General features: G+C 35.0%; 1 protein-coding gene across 1 annotated transcript in view; it reads left to right on the top strand.

The window, feature by feature from the left end:
• Positions 1-5,527, top strand: part of LOC126285287 (fatty acyl-CoA reductase 1-like) — a 148,272-nt gene extending 142,745 nt beyond the window's left edge. Inside the window, exons 8-9 of the mRNA XM_049984576.1 lie at positions 1,736-1,993; positions 5,217-5,527. Coding sequence (XP_049840533.1) covers positions 1,736-1,993; positions 5,217-5,436 — 478 coding nt within the window. The 3' untranslated portion in view covers positions 5,437-5,527. The remainder of the gene's footprint in view (positions 1-1,735; positions 1,994-5,216) is intronic.
• Positions 5,528-18,460: the final 12,933 nt, after the last annotated feature.

Below are 18,460 nucleotides of genomic sequence, written 5' to 3'. Positions count from 1 at the left end.
GGATAATTTTTGGAAAAATCAGCCAAATCGTGAAAAATTGCCCCAGTACTGTATGTACCGATGGAGGACGCCTTATATGATAGGGTGCTTGCTGAAATGTCATTGGGCACAATAGTCTGCTACAAACTGCTGAAAATGTAATTATTTAAGAAGCTGACACATATGTCAGGTCTGCAGATGGGCAGCATACAAGTGAGGGGCCTGTCTGATAGTGTACAGAGCACAAGTGACAAGTTGGTCTGATGGTTGGACTGGTGGGGGATAATCGGCGTTTTTGGGAAATACATAATTATGATTGGGTGTTGAATACTGACAATAAAATTGGTATGCCATTAATTTCACTAACTGCGCAATATGTTATGACATATTGTTATAAAGATAAGTGGCTAGTTGTTAGGTAACAATTGAACCCTTGTACACTGATGACACTGACTATGAAGACATTAATACATTGCCTTGAAGGACAACTGTCTGAGGAAATTTGACAAGGAGGACATTGAACCATTGGAGAGATCTGGCAATACTGTGTCCTTGGCCTATGAACTTTGGGAGGTATGTCAACAATGGACGCTGTGCAAATACCTCTACTGCCCCACTACTCACAATATGTATCAACCATGCAATTGCTCCAAAGTGTATCTATCCTGTGAATCAAAATTCCATAGTTACATGTGATTTACAGAACAATATATCTCTTACATACTGAAGGCAGAAATGGGGACGAAGCAAGACTTCATATTGTACTTAGCGGAAGAACATAGTATTATCAAGAAAATACACAGGTGATTCAACAGTTCCCTGAAAATTGTGTTATGGGAAGAAAGTAAACATATTTTGTAATTTTTTTATCTTTTACTAAGAACAGTTTCAATTTTAACCTTAAGGCTATGAATCAATACAAAGGTCAGACACAAAAAGTATGTAATTCACAACATGGATCTACAGGTGAATTACCAGTAGACAGGAAGATTGTAGTTCAGCAGATCATGCTACACCTTCACCAAAAGTAGTCATATGTCCTTAAGAATTTTTTTTAAATTTTATTCTGTTAATGTGAACTTATAAATCCCAGTAGTATTATATCCATTTTTAGTTACAGTTAAGGCTCAAAGTTAAACATTGAGTGATAAATAAGTTAATATATTCACTTTTATTTATTATTTTATTTATTATTTTATTAGTTTCCTAAGAGTGTTGAAGTGTTAAAGAAGAAATTTTGCATTTCTTTATTGTGAGACATCCAAGAAATAAGAGGACTTAACAGATGGCTTGACAGTTTAAGTAAGAAGTTGATAAGGTAAAATAATATGGTCACACAGGCAGCACATTAGCAAAGGCAATAGGTGGCCAGCACAGATACTAGCTACAATGGGAGATTGGAAGGAATTTTAAATAGCAAACATAGATGTTGAAACTCAAGTCTCGAAATCCAAACGTGGCGTGATCGAATCTTTGACAGATATTTCATTCTGTTTCTAACCTAGCTCTTAGCTGTCAATGAGGTGAAGATTCGCTATCCGCATTAAGTTGTAGATTTCATTTCCCTGTTAGCATAACTGTGGTAGGTTATGGATATTCAAGTCATGTAAGAGGAATACACTACAAAGAAATCCGCCAGGTCACTGAGATACACGAGGTTATCATCATTATCTGATACATGAAACTGTAAATGTGTACACATCCAGATAAAATTGTCTATAGCACAGAAATTTACTCTGATAATTACTTTTTTCAGCTTGGTGCACATAAACAATCGTTTATATTCGGCCAAGATCATGTTGGGGTATTACGTGCTACATGAGTGGACATTTATCAACAAAAATGTTCTGTCTGTGTATGAATCAATGGCTCCTGAGGATAAAGAAATCTTTTATTTTAATCTTAAAGAAGTTGATCAGTATGACTACTGTAAAAAGTCACTTATTGGAACGAAGCTGTACATTCTGAATGAGAGCATCGATGATATACCCGGTGATGTGAGATACATGAGAAGGTATGTATTTTGTATCAATTTTAATTATTATAATATGAGGAGTGTCAGATGATTTTTTTTTCTAATGTTTGTAATCAGATTAACTGCATTTGCTTCCTCTAGGACTGTAAATATTTTAAAACAGCCACATTTCCATACATTTTAATCTATGTATTTCCTTAGATCTATTATGTGAAGTCAAGTGTTATTGTGTTGTATCATCGTGATGAGCCACACGCACACAACACACATAGAGTAGCATGAAAGAAAATGTTATATCATGTGGAGCGAGTAACCAACGATGACGACAGGTAGAGTGTGTAGTCAAAGCAGAGCTGATTTGCAATGTCATAGTGACGCTACTAGCGCTACTCTTATGAAAATGACGCGAAATTTGGATAGACATCATCTTTAGATCTAGTATTATACCCACCAACTTTCGTTCTTGGCGTTGCTATTTTTTTTCGACAGCATTACAAAATATCGATTTCCATGCGCCCTCATTGCAACCCAAAAATGATAACAGTATTAGGCTACTTCACTAGGTAGAAGTTTCTTTTTCTTAATCACAAGCGACTGTTTCCAAGAGGAAGAATACTGTATTGGCAGTAAGACCCTGGGTTCTTCGCAACATGTATGACTTCACTGATTAATGACACGACAGCTCCGCCATGCAGTCGGAACTCTAATGACAAGGCAGAAACAGTATGAACCACTGTCAGCTGCTGCTGTACTGGCGGCCCTGCTAGTCATCTGCCACAGCTGTGTGGAGCGTTGTTCTGTTACTAGGACTTGTCAGTACACAATGTAGGGGAGCAGCTTGTCAACACAGAGCCGTCAGGTGCCAGACCCTTGCCACTCGACAAATTATGTATGGCATAATATGGGCAACAGTGCCCTGAATGAAGTCTGTCGTAGTCAGGCGAATCACCGCCACTTCATTGGCTTACATCGTCAATGTGTCGACGTGGAAGAACAAAGGCGTTTGTCATCCTTCCCTTGTGTGTTAACCCTCCTATGTATTTCCGATGTGCTTGTGGGGTCATATGGGCCCTCTGTTGCTTAGAAGGGATCAAAATGATGCAACTGATTGTGATGGCGAACTGGAACATTGGCATACTTAAGTCTCTCACTAGATGCCAGCGATCTGGACGACTGCAAAGTTTGGTGAGACTTAAGGGTGTAAAAAGAAGATCATACATCAGAATAATGGCAATGGAAGTGCCTCCTTCTATGCACCAGTAGCCGTTATTTCACTGAAGTTAAGCAGTGTTGGCCATGACTGGTACTTGAATTAGTCTCTGACTTGGTCTGCTGTGTGCCCTTTTCGAATTTTTCCTTTGGCTGTCCGACATAGGCGACAAGAGAGATGGAGGTGCAGTGTCTCTGAACTCCAGTCCTTGACCAATCTCCTAGATTAAAACCCAAACTTCTCTCAGTGTCTTACGAAGTGAGGGAATGCAGCATTGTTGCATGCAATCCACCCGATGACAGTGGACGTAAAGATAGGTCTCCCCGTTTGTGCTTACAGACACCTAGAATAAACAGTTACATTTAAGCACACAACGTAAATATTTCATGAATGTGAAGGACAGCAAACTCATTTCCAATACAGGTGGTCGAACCTGTCCTTTGGGGTCTATTAGACAATCAAATCATACGACTTTACTTGCTTTAATGAAAATCATTACCTGGCTGTTGTTCGTAGTGGAGAACAACTACTTTACCTAAATTTCGTTAGCGAAAGTGTGCCGGGTGTGAGAGGCAACGTAAAAACATTTTGCAGTCTCAAGAACTTCACTAACAGTAGGATCGGCTGTGGCTAATGCTTTAGCTGTTTACTTCCCTCTCTAGGGAAGGAGGTGGGGGCGGCTATGTGCACAACCACAACACTAATTGATGATTCTGTGAAGTTAGTCACTGGGCAGGATTCAAAATGATTAGTGTACTGTATTAAAAGCCAGACACATGACTGGTCGTAAGCTTTGAAAAGCAGTACCACCTAACCGTACTGTTGGTACCATATACCAAATTTGCATACACCAGAATAACTGACTCGTGAAATAAAGCATAACCGATCATACTTCTAATTTTCCATTGTTAAGCAGAACAAGAAAAAGAAAACCTCGAAGTAGGGCAAGTGAAAAATACGCTCTATCAAAATCTTCACTGTAATTTTGCAGAAATAGATATAGATGTAGGAAAATAGATGTGTTACGTGGAAGAGTAGACCAAAATTGTTGATCTAAGGCCAGAAATAAGATTATTTATTCAAGACAATACCGTAGCAATTACCAATTATTTAGTCACAGTTGCCTTTCAGGTTCTAGAACTCTGGTACTGTGGATTGAATCTTGTGCTTTGTGAGTGTTCATTATCTAGAAGTAACGAATAGATGGAAAATATGGTTTGTTTTGACTACAATGGATCCGATTTTCAGAATAAAAATCATTTGCTCTGTTGGTTCAGAGCACTGTCAGCTGGTGATCATGTGATAATGCCCTTAGAACACATTCTGGTGCTCGCATTTTCTGCTATGTCGCTCTCTGAACTATGCCCATATTTTTATTTAAGCTGTGCATGTAAAGTATTGTGCAAGCTTAGAGTACGAAGGGCTTTGGAGAAATTGCTGATATATCGGTACCATAGCCAACTGGTCAAATATTCTGATTGTCAGTTATTGCAAGAAAAGGGCTACACATGCCACATATAAAAACTTTTTTATTCACCGAGTAACTCGCCCACAGCCTCGAGTCGGCCGACAGGAAGAGATGCGTAAATGTATCAATAGTGCTAAAGCTCTCTACAGTTTTCCGCATAAAGCATGAGGGATATTCGAGTGGCGTTGCATGTACGAGTCTCATAGTCCAGCTGTCAAGCACACTGACTGAAAATTCATTGCATCCGGTCTGACTCCCATTGCTAGAATTGTTTTGATTTTTCAAACTTTTATTTCATTCTTCATAAAGTTAACGATTAATTATAAATTTATGTCGACTGAAATAGTTTAGATTTTATAAGTTAAATTAATATATTCAATTTAATTACAAATACAAACTTTGTAGATCAGATGGCCATAGGCCATAATGATGCAGCTCTCACCAGATCAGGGAATGGTGTACTGGTAATCTATTGTGTTTTACAGGATATGGTAACTGTGTTATTTTTATCCCATGTAATTGTATCTGCAGTGTAATTAGTATTTAGTAACTACTGTTTCTAATTGAAATATCACTCTTTCTAGGATGTACTATTTGCACGTTGTAGTGCGGACACTTTTCTATGGTCTCTTACTCTGGCTACTGTACTCGATGTCAGAGCCAGCAATGGAGATGGTTGAAACTGCAATTGAATATTTGACTTCTGTGTTTTATGGAGCTCCTATTATTAGAGCACTCGCAGACGATGTTCCTGTTTCTTCTACTGTGTTGCCAGACGATGTGGTTGATGTGACAAACAGCTGAATACTTTTTTGTCAGTTTTGTTCAAATAACTAGCCTCAATATTACACTAATGACTGACTCCAATAAAAATTCCTGATTCCAAAATCCTTTATGAAGGAGAAACTTTTTTCACAAAAAGAATAGTGCAAATTTCTTAAGCATACAGCACTGATAAAAAATGGTAATTGGTATGGAACAATGGAATATTCAAGTTAAAAACATGGTTGAAAACTTTGAAATTACCCAAAAAATCTGCCTGTCCTCTTACTTTAATTGAATCTACGCTGGTTTCAAAATTTTGGAATCACTATACATCATGGAGTATTTGTTTTTGTAATATAACATCATTATCAACATTATGAATATGTAAACCATAATATTTTTCTCCAACTGGGAGAATTTTGAAAACAAAAATACCGCAGAAAATGAAGCCTGGTTGGGTATGTACACCTTATTTAAGTTATTAAGCAAATTAATTTTGAAGAAAATCAATTACGTGTACACAGCAGTTTTTTATACCTCAACTGAAAACAGTTATTGTCTTCTAATTTTTAATATGTACTAGGTATTTCTACATTCTTGACCTCTGAGTACTGATTTAAACTGAAACACTTCCAAATTAATCAACATCCTGAATACGATTTCTAATCCTATGGGCAGAATTGTCTTTTTTGGATGTTTATACACCAACACAGTTCATGCAGATTGGTAATGTACCAGATTATAGAACATCCTACACAGTCACAGATTTTGCCACTGATTCACACTGCCACAAGGTGTACTGAACACTCAGCAGCCACTGACTATAACCTAACTCACACGTAGAAGGAAAACAGTGGCACTGGTCGTCTTTCAGATAGTTACAATCAGATTCAAAACTCAAATATGAGGGTAGAATACGCAAATAAAGTAGCTAGCCACAGTGGACATTCAAATATATTTGAATTATCCATGTAGTTCAACATCTGCATCAATGTCTATGTCTTCATGCTCAGTCGTTAAGCCACTATTGAGCTTATGGGGAGGGTACTTTTCTTTATACCACATATCAGGGATTATGTTTGTTCCCTTGGCGTATAGTGTACAGGGAAATCTACTGCTAAAAAGCCTTTGTGTGCACGTTAATAATTTTTACTTTCTCTTTCTAGCCCATATTTGAGCAGAACATGACATGTAGTAGGCACAGAAATTAGAGTGATGATGGTCAAATCGCAACAGCAAAGTATCCCAATGAATCTATTTCATTTAGGATGCAGACATAAAATTTCAAAGAATCATAATCGCTGACTCATGAACACTGTTAAAAGAGAATGTGTAATGGGAAGAAAGATGCACAGTACATACGAAATTTAATACTTTCCTGAAATTACTGAATTATTAATCACAGTTTTCTTTACAGTCAGTCAAGGACTATTACAGTGAGGTAACCACCAAGAATTGCAGAGCACAATCCTAGTACACAAACTGCACCTTTGGCACTGTCTCTCCATTTATGATGAGATCATATCACACTTTATTAAGAACAATGGCAGAAACATTGCGCCTTCCATCACTGTTTACATTTTTGGACTGATTTTCACCGTTATATCCATACATACCAAGTATATATTGACACTACATTATCAGTGTATAGAGAATGAACATAAGCCTGTCCTCAGTACACTTGTAAATAAAAGACAGGGCAAAAATACACTCACGACACGTTGATGAATGTACTAAATTTATGCTTCAAAAACAATTGCCACTACTAGCACTGGATGGGAGTATTAATTTACTTTCTCTATGCTGTGTACAACATTATGGACAATGATAAGAAGAGGTGAGCTACAGAGTCATGTGGCGACTGTCCTCATAGGAAAGGCAAACAGGAACAGAAATGATGCAACAAATTAACACTGTAAACAGAAAATTCATTTCACCTTCACTATCCAAGTGTACAAACACTAATTACAAATAACGGAGCAAGTAATAGAGTCCAGTTCTCAGTATCAACAAGGACGACGATCTCTAAACTAAGGACAGACAATCGCGTCACAAAAGTGACTAGGCAGAGTATGTCTATCACCATGTTGTGAAGAGTCTCCAAATGCGAGTGGAACCGTCAGGCTGCTGACAGCCATCCGTATTATGGTGACAGAGGGCGCTCATGGTATACAGCCAGTGGATGTGAGGCTCAGCAGGTGCGCTCACGTTGTGTCTGCTGAGTGTTGTACGACCTCTATTGGAGTCAGACAGAAATTTGCAACTCAGTTGCCAACTTAAGAAGCCCATGGAGTGGTAGCAATATATGGTATGATTATATTTTTTCTTCTTTTACTTCCATCAGCCCCTACCATACAATGAATGGAGGCTTCGCAAACACAGCACAATTTTTATATGACAGATGGTATTAAAATGAAGTCAGTAGTGACAATGTGTGTAAGTAAATACTGACTTATGAACTTACAAACTTAATACTAGCAGTAGTTGTGCAATTTGTGCCATGCTAGTGATAATACAAATAAGAACAATAATAATAATAATAATGCCAGTAATAACAATACTAATTTCAATAATAACAATAATAATGATAGTGACTGGTAGAAAAATAATTTGTGGGTGTAGAAAACGAATGTTTTCAGATATAGTGACTTCTGGGGAATGGAAGTTCAAGGAGGCTACTTCATTTAATAATACTGGGAAATGAGGAAGATCTGGTGGGAAGAAGGTTGTATAAGGGTAACGAGAACATACAGAAGCCAAAGTAATCATTACTGTTCTTTTAGTAGATATGTCATTACTGTCTTCTGAAGACGGAGATGTTATTGAGTTCTCTGGTTTATGGGATTTTTTAAAGAGTTACGGCTCCTGCTACTGAGGAGGACTTCGAGAAAGAGTCTGAACGATAGACTGGCATGGAAAGGATTTTGCTCCGAATAGGGTACACAAGCACTTCATATACAACAAATAAAAAATCTGGATACTTGGGAGTAGGACTCGCACACTGAGGGATCTGGACAAACTCAGTTATGTACGTAGACAGTTCATCCATCCCACCCAGTCCAGACTTTTGCGGATTTTTCCCTGTTATCGGTACTGATAATGGCAAGATATCAAATATGGAACGCAAGTGGACAAATATTTTGACTGCATTGTCACAGAAGGTTACATTTCATACACTGTCAAGGTACCATAGACCTTGGTATGTGAGATTAGTGTCAACTTGATACGCTTACCAGTTCCTGTAAAGTAGGGTTCTTTGCAGCCAGCAGACAGACAGGTAAGTAGACAGACAACAAAGATATTATATAAAAATTCCGTTTTTACAGACTAAGATATGCAACCCGAAAAACGGGAGGTGGTCGAGACATAAGACATACATGTAACCATTCACACTCGACTTACCTGGTACACAGATGGGGAGACATGTTCGAAGTCGATTGTTGTCCATAGTTCGGTCCATGACTAAGGTAGACATTGGCTGCTGCAGTCCCTCACGTATGGCTGACCTACAGCACCTGATCCAGAAAAACCTCTACAGTTGGGTGCCATATCTCGATAAACTAACAGTGATTACAACCTTTAGACAACTGCTGATGGGATGCTGACAAAGGAGGTGGGGTATTATTGTTTCCTATGTCACCCCAGCTAATTGACCCTCCACCTCCCTACCCACTAACTGAAATACATACATTCTAAATATACCCACACACTGTATACAGGAGCATCCCAAAAGGAAGCACCTGAGCTAATGCTTGCAGGTTTCAAACTGCCAGAGAAGCTGTCAGAGATCACAATATGTAGGACATCTAAAATTATTTGTTATACCATTCCCTAAATGTCGGAAACATTTCTAGTAACGATATGTTATTAATACACCTTGACTGCACCCACCAGCAATAGTAAGAGTCCCACCTGCTCAGCAGTAAGGGCGTACAACTTGGACATTTTGCTACCTCATCACCTATCAGTGGCGCTGTGTGGCAATGGCAGCTGGAATGCTGAAATGTCCACTCTACCACCACAATTTATGCCTTTGAGCACATACTTTGGTCACCTTTGGCAGTTAGCATTGTGTCAGCACAAGTTACTTTATGCATAACCACTTGGAAGAAGAAGTAGCCAGCAAACACTATTCAGGTAGGAGTAAACTCTATAGCAAACATAGCAAAGATTAAATGCTATCATTATCACTGTTATCTTTGTACACCTGCAAATATTTTAAGATGATGTAAACAGTCCTTTGGTAAAACAAGCAGATGCTACTATGGTGGATGGGAGCTAGTCATCACTATCACTAACATTACCAATGCAAGCTGGAGGAAATGCAGAAGACGAAATCTTTGTTGTCAGAGTATCACCACCATCAACGGTGTTGACAGACGGATTGCAGCTATTTACTGTAAGAAACACTCTGTTGGATTTGTGTAGACATGCAGTTTACATTAAGGTAGTGGGAACCGAGAAAATTACCAACTTTTCTAGGTGTGAATCAAATGGTTCAAATGGCTTTGAGCACTATGGGACTTACTTCTGAGGTCATCAGTCCCCTAGAACTTAGAACTACTTAAACCTAACAAACCTAAGGACATCAAACACAGCCATGCCCAATGCAGGATTCTAACCTGCGACTGTAGCGGTCGCCCAGTTCCAGACTGTAGCGCCTAGAGCCACTCGACCACTCCGGCCGGCATGTGAATCCTGCCACAAGAATAATCATGTGAGGCACAATTTTCCACCACAAAAAAAATGTGTGTGGAGACTAAATTTTCTCATAAATTAATTGTTTTTGTACTTATTTTCTGCTGTTAAGTGTTATCTGACAACTCGTGCACACTGTATGTATCTGGTGGTACAATGCAGTTTTAAGGCTCAGTAGCAGGTGCATAATGTCACCTTATGGCTCATACACTACCTGTCCAAAAGCATCTATGGTATAATCATCTATGGTATATATCAACAAAGAATGTGCCCAATCCTAGTTGTAGCTTGTATTACATTGCTTGCGTATCACTGAAAAACTAACAGGATGAATGCTATAAATATTCACATCATGATGTTTCTTAACAGTTAAGCTACAGTCCACTCAAGCAATGGAAGGCATTGTGTGATTATCATTCATGCATATGATTAATAGGTTTGAACACTATAACATAATAACAAATCCATCTACATCACAAAACCAGCTACATCTCAGCAGTCCCATACAATGCTAAAGGACAACCCACATCAAGTATAGCTTACATGTTGCTGGAAGTGTCTGACTGCTGATATATTGAGCACATTTGAAGAAATGACACCGGGAAGGTAGTAAATCAAAACGACTCATGTTTCAGGTTTTTTTATCGAAAAGGTAGTAAGACACATCAGCAGCGGCATAAAAGTAGTAGAATATAAAAGTTGTGAGTGGCTGTGTTCTTACAAAATACGCAACATGGCACATGTAGTAACATGATTTGAGCTTGCATGGATGTGGGAGTACTGTAACAAGCCACTAAGGTACTAGTTCCTACCACATGGCCAACCGTTCATTACAGTGTCCTTGACTCGGTAGTGACGTTACTAGGAGTTGTTAGTACGGTAAATGCCCCCCAAGCCTGTTATTTACAATCTGGTAAGTCATATTTCCCATCTACAACGAATTTTACTCGATTACATTGAGTGGGAATATACAGTTTTGTGTTATTTGTGTGTTATTTGTATTATTCTTTGGTGTAGGCTGCTTCTAAGTGGATATAAAACTGCCATAAATTTGAAGACAATCAGATACAGAAGCTGCACTCAGAGTTTTTGAAGCAAAATTGAATAATTCAAGATACTTTTCTTTTTGGTTTAATCCACATAGTGCAGATAAAACAAAAAATCTTGCGTAATACTGACTATTCTGCTTTGAAAAAAGACAAATATCTGTTATTTACTGTTTATATTTGAAAGGTGGGCTCGTGCAAGTGTATGCAAAGACATTCTAGGATATCACAGGATTAGCAGAAAATCGTGTTTACGCTTTGATTGAAAAAAATAATTAAAGAAAGGGGAGCTTGTTTCTCAGATCATTGGGTAATAATCCGCAAACCCACGTCCACACAGTGAAATACATCGAACATTACGGTGAGTTCATTTGTTCAAAATTCTAAGATTTAAAAACAAGATTTAATTTTTGCCATTCCAAAAATATTAAATATTTCTGTATATCCATGGACGAAATCTATATTTCACTAAAAAACTTATTCAGTTATAATTTAATATTCAAAAAACAAATATGAGAAATAAAAATTCTAAAACTGATGCAAATTCAGTAACATGAATCTAATGATCCTTACTTCACATCTTACGTAAACCAATAAAATTTAATGGTACTATTTTCTCTACTTTATCATCATATTCTGCAAAGATTTTAGTGTAACACTCAGGAAGAGTAAATTTATCATTTTTTCACCATATTTTTCCATCAAAATTTCAGCTTTTGAGACATTGAAACATTTAATGATTTTCAGCTCTAATAATTCAGTGAAAACTTCTGCGTAACCATTATTATAATTGTTAAATTCAGTTATCAAACTTTTAATGAACTCATTCATGCACATTCTGTTTTGCTTTTATTTATAGAGAAGAAAATTAATTTTCTGATTTGGATGTTTGAGGTTCGAAATGTTTTCAGTTTTATCTTCTCTGCTATTCTGAAAACATTTAAGAATGGAATATAGAAATGAAGGTAACAATTTTATAACTGTTTCAGTTTTTATTACATATGTGTTTAATAATTTTCGATTAAAATTCTATGTTCTAAATCATAAGATAAATTTATTTTACCATACATAATTACATATGCAGTAGTATCTTTTGGTATTTTTATTGAAAATCCGTATAACTTCATTGTCCGTTCTTGAGTAGTTAAGCCATTTGTTATCTGGTCATATTTATTACATTAATGGCATGATTTTGAGTTACATTTACATCATTATTTGATTTTGTTATTCTTTTAAAATCACTTAAACCATTGTAAGACTTTAGGAAGTTATTTGGGGTCAAGATTCCAAATTGTTTTTAGGAAAAACTTCATTTGTGCCACCTTTTACATAAACAATTTACAATTTAACATAATTGAATAAAGAATTGATAATTTTTTTCGATTAGTTTGGGAAACAACGAAAGTAAAGTAAGAATTACAATAATTCGTGTATTTAGTTTAAAATTTCTTTTTATATTTAATCCATTAAATTTCATTGTTTGTAATTCAAAGAAAGAAATTCTAATTTTTGGATTTTGCATCTTTGTTTTTGTAGTCCACACATATACTCTGTTTCATATTGAAACAAAATAATGTGAATTTCGATAATTTACAACAATTTTACTTCCTTTGGAAGTGTAACATCGTAATTATTAACAAGACACTGCATTGTAGAATCAATTCTATATAAAAATTACTGTCAAATCTTCTTCCCATGTTATTCCTTTAATTACTCAAGAAATCCACTAAATACCTATAATGGATATAGTACTTCACTTCATTTGATTTTCATTTTTACAATTGTTAAGAATGTGTCCTTCCATTTTTGATTCATTTGATAGAGATAAATTTAATCGAATAGGAGTTGGTGAAGAATTAAATAAATGCTCCATTCTAGATAAAAGATTGTTTCTTTCGTTAACTGTAATAACATCAGATAACTTTAACACATAATTACAAATTAGTTTCTTATTCTATTTATCACTGTATGCTTTGAAATACTTTCCATCTTTGTGAATATCATTAAATGTAATATGAAGTTGTGAACAATAAGGATTAATTCATCCATCACCAGTTTTAATACTAATTTCTGTTTCTTTGTTAGAAAATTTAAATTTCTTTTTCCTTTATCATTAATAATAAATTAATTCATTAACTCTACATTTTGTTCATGATTTAATAGGAAAAATCTTATTAATTCATCTTTTAAAACTTTTATACTAGCACCATTGTACTCAAACAAATTATAATTTTCACCACTAATGTTATTATTAAATTTTGAGTAGTATCAACAATTCAAATATGTATAGCATAATTTTGTCCATAAATTATTGGTTCTACAAATTCTGCATTAATTTAAATGAAGAAGTTCTTTTAGTTTCTCCAAAAAATAATCATTCTCTATGACACACTTCCCATCAGCTGGACTGATATTTTTATTCATAATTTCAAACAAAGTAATTTTCGAACATTATAAACAATTGTTTTTTTAATGGCTTCAAGAATTTGATTATTAAAAGCTTAAAATTTATACAGAAACATCTTCTTTATACACAAATAATTAAATATTGCATTCAATAAAATCTATATTTAGAATTTTGTGTTGTTTAATGTGTATATTAGTTGTTTTTGGTTGAGTAAATTACTGTAAATTTTTGAAACTACATTGACCAACAGGAATTTCTATCACTCCATTGTTGGTATACAATTTATTATTTTTGATTGTAATATTTGGACTTATAAAAGTTCAACAAAACGAAAAAGGAAACATTTTTCAAGTTTCTTTTATTGGCACTTTCATTCTTTCTTTCACAACAGGCGAATTATCGCTCAGTGGAAATAATCTACCTGTATATGTTGATACAAATTCTGCAAACAAATGACAGACTTAGAACTAAGATTAAGAATGCTTGAAAAAAGTTAAAAATTAACATTTTTTAAACTTTTATGAAATTCTATTTGATCATCAATAACAGGACCAAGTGGTTGTGGGAAAACAACATTAATGATCGATAACTATACTCTAGGGTTACTAAATTATAAAATATTTATTGATTTGCAATTTTATTCTAGAAGTTTATATCAGTCAAAATGTCAATAATTTATAATATAATGTGAAAAATTTAAGTTAAAGTTAATGAAAAAATTGTCACTTGCATTGAGTGATGAAATTGTTCTATTACACGAAGGTGAAAATAATTTAGTTGTAGTTTTTGATGATTACGTTCCGGGAAATCAAGATTTAGTTATAGAATATTTATTGGAGGTAGAAATAAAGGAATAGATTATTTTATTTAGTTCAAAATTACTAAAACTAGCAAAACAATCATTTAGAGATAATCATTATTACTGAAATATTTTCAGATAAGTTGATACATCCAGTCAATAAAATTCTTCTGTGTCTGGGAACGCATTGTCAACTATAAAATTCCTCCGATTCGCCGACTATTACAACATGATTTTCTTGGAATGTCTTCATAAATGCTGAATGGACGCTAGTTTGCCTGCTTATATACGATGGCGGAGTGCTGTCATTGGACATAAGGCTGAGGGGGAAGGATATTAGGTGTTCTTTTATTGGTCTTTGCATTATGTGTTGCGACTGCCAAAAATCGGCGATTTCCATTGGAGTTTCTTTTACTTCTTGCCATTGGTGGAAATCGGCAAATATGAAATGAGTGGCTACTGCAGAGACGTGTTGTTTAATAACTGCCTAGTATCAACCAGGCCACATCAGTATGCTGTGTACACTCTGCTACTGTGGCCTAGTGCATAACTGTTTTGCGAGAGCTGTCCGTCTGCAAAGCTGTCACGCTGGCAGCCAACACGCTCAGAGTCGCTACCTGTCTTCTCGATTTATGTTGTTGGGTGGCTTTCCTATTTCTATATCCTCTCTAATCTTCCTGTTCAAGCTAAACGGCTGTTTGTCCAGTACATGACCCTCTCAAAACTCGATCTTCATCCTGCTCTGCTCCCAGTGATCTGCCACTGCTCATTTGTTGTATTGTTTGAGATAGGTATATCTGTCGTGTTCAGATAATCTTGTGCTTATTGTATGCCCAGTCTCGCCTACATAAACCACGGCAACATTGTCGCTACTACCAGGGCTCTCCAGCATTGGAATGGCACCCCAGCATTGGACATAGTGCGATCTATAAGATCAGCTACGGTACAGGACTTCCCTATTAATTCATTGCCATGGTGCTATTCCAATGACAGAGAGCCCTGGTAGTAGTGATAATAAATGGGAAAATAAGCAGAGGATATGAACTGAAGTTCGTCTTGGGGAGGACAATCAAGTTGGATAGTTCATGCAGCAATATTAACCATATTGCTGTGGTAGTGTAATGGTTAACATTTCTGTCTAACAAGAAAGAAGTCCCAGGTTCCAGTGCTGGCCTAACCACAAATTTTAATGCATTTTTCTGCTTAAATCATTTTGGTGGAAATTTGCTTATTACATTTGCTGTTCTTTTTGTGAAAAATATTATTGAATATTTTATGAGCAAGAAAGGAACAATACACAAAGTTGGATTTTTACCACAATTATCATCGACTTTAACATTTTTATTTCTGCTACTTCAGCAGCTGCACATATTTCAAATACAGTTATAAATAAGAAAAAAGCTGAAAAAGTGTTACAAGAACAAAAAGGACATAAATATGCAACATGACATAAATGAAATAGATCCAAAAATGTAAGAAAAATTATAAGAATTAATACAAATTTTAACACTCCTTAAATTAATTTTGAAATAGAAGAATTAGCTAAAAAATTAAAAGCTATATGTTTTCATAGCCTTTTTACAATTGATGAATTACCTGATAAAACTAATATATTGAATGTCAAACAGTAATTCAGATAACTCTGATAGACTTTGTACTTCTTGGAATTGTTATTATTGTTTGTGATTCATTTGGAGGAAATATACCAAACCAAATTGTAAATTATTTAGGATAACATGATTTGTATTGTAATGCTGATAAGAACAAAATTTTAAGTAATTTGTTTGTGGTAATGTGTGTCTACTATATTTTAAGACCGTATGTATCAATTATAAGTTTAATAATTTTTAAAATTAATAAATGGACATTATCAGTAACAAGTTATATGCTAAAATCAATAAAGATTTGGAAAGGATAAAAGATTATCAATCATTAGAACAAACATCTATTAATGAATTAATGTTAATATTAGAAAATGTTCAATTAAATAACAAATATTATCAATAACTGTTCAAAAATATTCAGTCAGCATTAGATCCAAAAATTCAGGATGAACTGTCATCAGAATTAAAGAAGTAAAAATTATCATTACAGTTGTTAGAAACAAAATTTAAAGACATTCAATCGATGGTAGACATAGAAATAGATAATGCAGTTAAACAATTTCAGAGAGAATTAAATTCCATTTTTAAAAGTAACTAGAGTCTATATTAATTGTAAAGCTATAAGAATCGTGAATATAAATATGAATAATCCAATTGATCTAAAAGATGCAGTAAACAAACTATATTTAGGTAACGAAATAAAGATAGTTGTTACTACAGCTAAAAATTCAAGTATTTTAACGCAGTTGAGCATTTATGCCAGTAAAACAGATTTCAATCAACTTAATAAAACCAATGTAGTTTCTTTATAAAGGGGAAACTGAAGAAGCTTTATTAGATGATTTTCCAAAAAATGATTTAACTCCATACTCAAATGATTTAAGTTATCTTAAAGATAAAGTATGTAATAAACAAGTAGGACTGGAGGTGAAAAAATGTACAATTACAATGAATATGATTTCGTTCTTAAAAAAGTTCTTGTTTTTGATAAAAACATAAACTTATATTGAACAATTAATGATTCTGATATTTCTATGAATGTGTTTGAAAAACATTACAAAATGACGTTTGTCATCCAGTCAATAAAAATAGTTTACGATTAAGATTTTTTAATTATTACATTAAAAGATGTAGTGAAAACTGTTCCAGTTGTTGTAAAGTATAATGTGAAATTATTCAATTATTTTTATTCTATATATGTGGAGAATCATAATCACTTCCACTGTTTGAAGTGTAAAAGCTTTACTGAAACAGGCAATCATCATAGATTAACAAACAAAAATGGAAGACAAAGAATTGAAGACATTTGTTCGATTTGTAAAACGCAAAGAAGTAAATCTGTTAAACAAATTTGTAGGTAATGGATTAAATACATGTAGTCAAATTATAATGAAATTACATGAGAAAAAATAATGAAAAGAAAAAAATGTAGTTCCCTTTGCAACAGATGACATATGGGAGAATGAGTTAGGAAAAATGTATTTTTGGAAAATTAAAAGTAATTTCACAAATTAATATAGGGTATCAATATTTATTAGCAGTACAGATGTTTCTTCAAAATTTGTGTGGTCGACTTCAGTTAAAGGTAAAACAGACAAGTATACAGTTAACTCTTTTGAAACAATATTTCAGCAAGAAAAACAAAAAATTTACAAACAGATAACAATGAAGAATCTTATATAAAGAATTTCAATAATTACTGACAAAATTAGTATTAATCAGTATTCATCATTCAGTGAACTAAAAGCGCCTGTTGTTGAACAATTTAATAACTAGTTGAAAGAAAAAATAAGGAAAACTTACAACTTTCAAGAAAATTATACAGGGGTGGAACTAGTTTGTAATTGGTGGATAAATATAATAACACAAAACATTCAGCAATAAAAATGAAACCAAAAGATGGGAGCAAAGAATATGAAGAAATCCTTTTGAACGCTGTTTATGTAACATATTTGTGAGATACACAAATGCTGCGCAGCTAGCGCCATTCGACGGCCAACACCGCGGTTCCTGGTGTGTCCGCTGTGCCGTGCGTGTGATCATTGCTTGTACAGCCCTCTCGCAGTGTCTGGAGCAAGTATGGTGGGTCTGACACACCGGTGTCAATGTGTTCTTTTTTCCATTTCCAGGAGTGTATATTCTGTTACGCATCTTGTTGGCATGGAGTGAAATTGGTTTGGCAGACCAGCAAACGGGCCCATCTGCACATTGGAATCCACTGGGGTTCCAGAGGCTCATAGGGAAGTACCTGCATTCCGAATGATCCGAACGTGAGACCGCATACTTGCATTTTTCGGGCGCCCGCCATTAATAACAGATTGCGGCCGTCCATGACTTCAATCGTCAAAAGCATCGTGGTGTGGCGCCCTGACAAGCAGGAGGGTAAAGTATTCGCTGCTATGGCAGCACCCTGTTCTTTCGAATCATATTTTTCTTTTTGGAATGGTACAGAACAGATGCTTGATTATGGGGTTGTTGTGCTGTACCCCGGATTCACGTATATGAAGTC

Source organism: Schistocerca gregaria, chromosome 8, assembly GCF_023897955.1.
Source record: "Schistocerca gregaria isolate iqSchGreg1 chromosome 8, iqSchGreg1.2, whole genome shotgun sequence".
Classification (NCBI taxonomy): Eukaryota; Metazoa; Arthropoda; class Insecta; order Orthoptera; family Acrididae; genus Schistocerca; species Schistocerca gregaria.
Note: the sequence above shows the minus strand (reverse complement) of the source record. Positions and strands in the feature narration are given on the sequence as shown.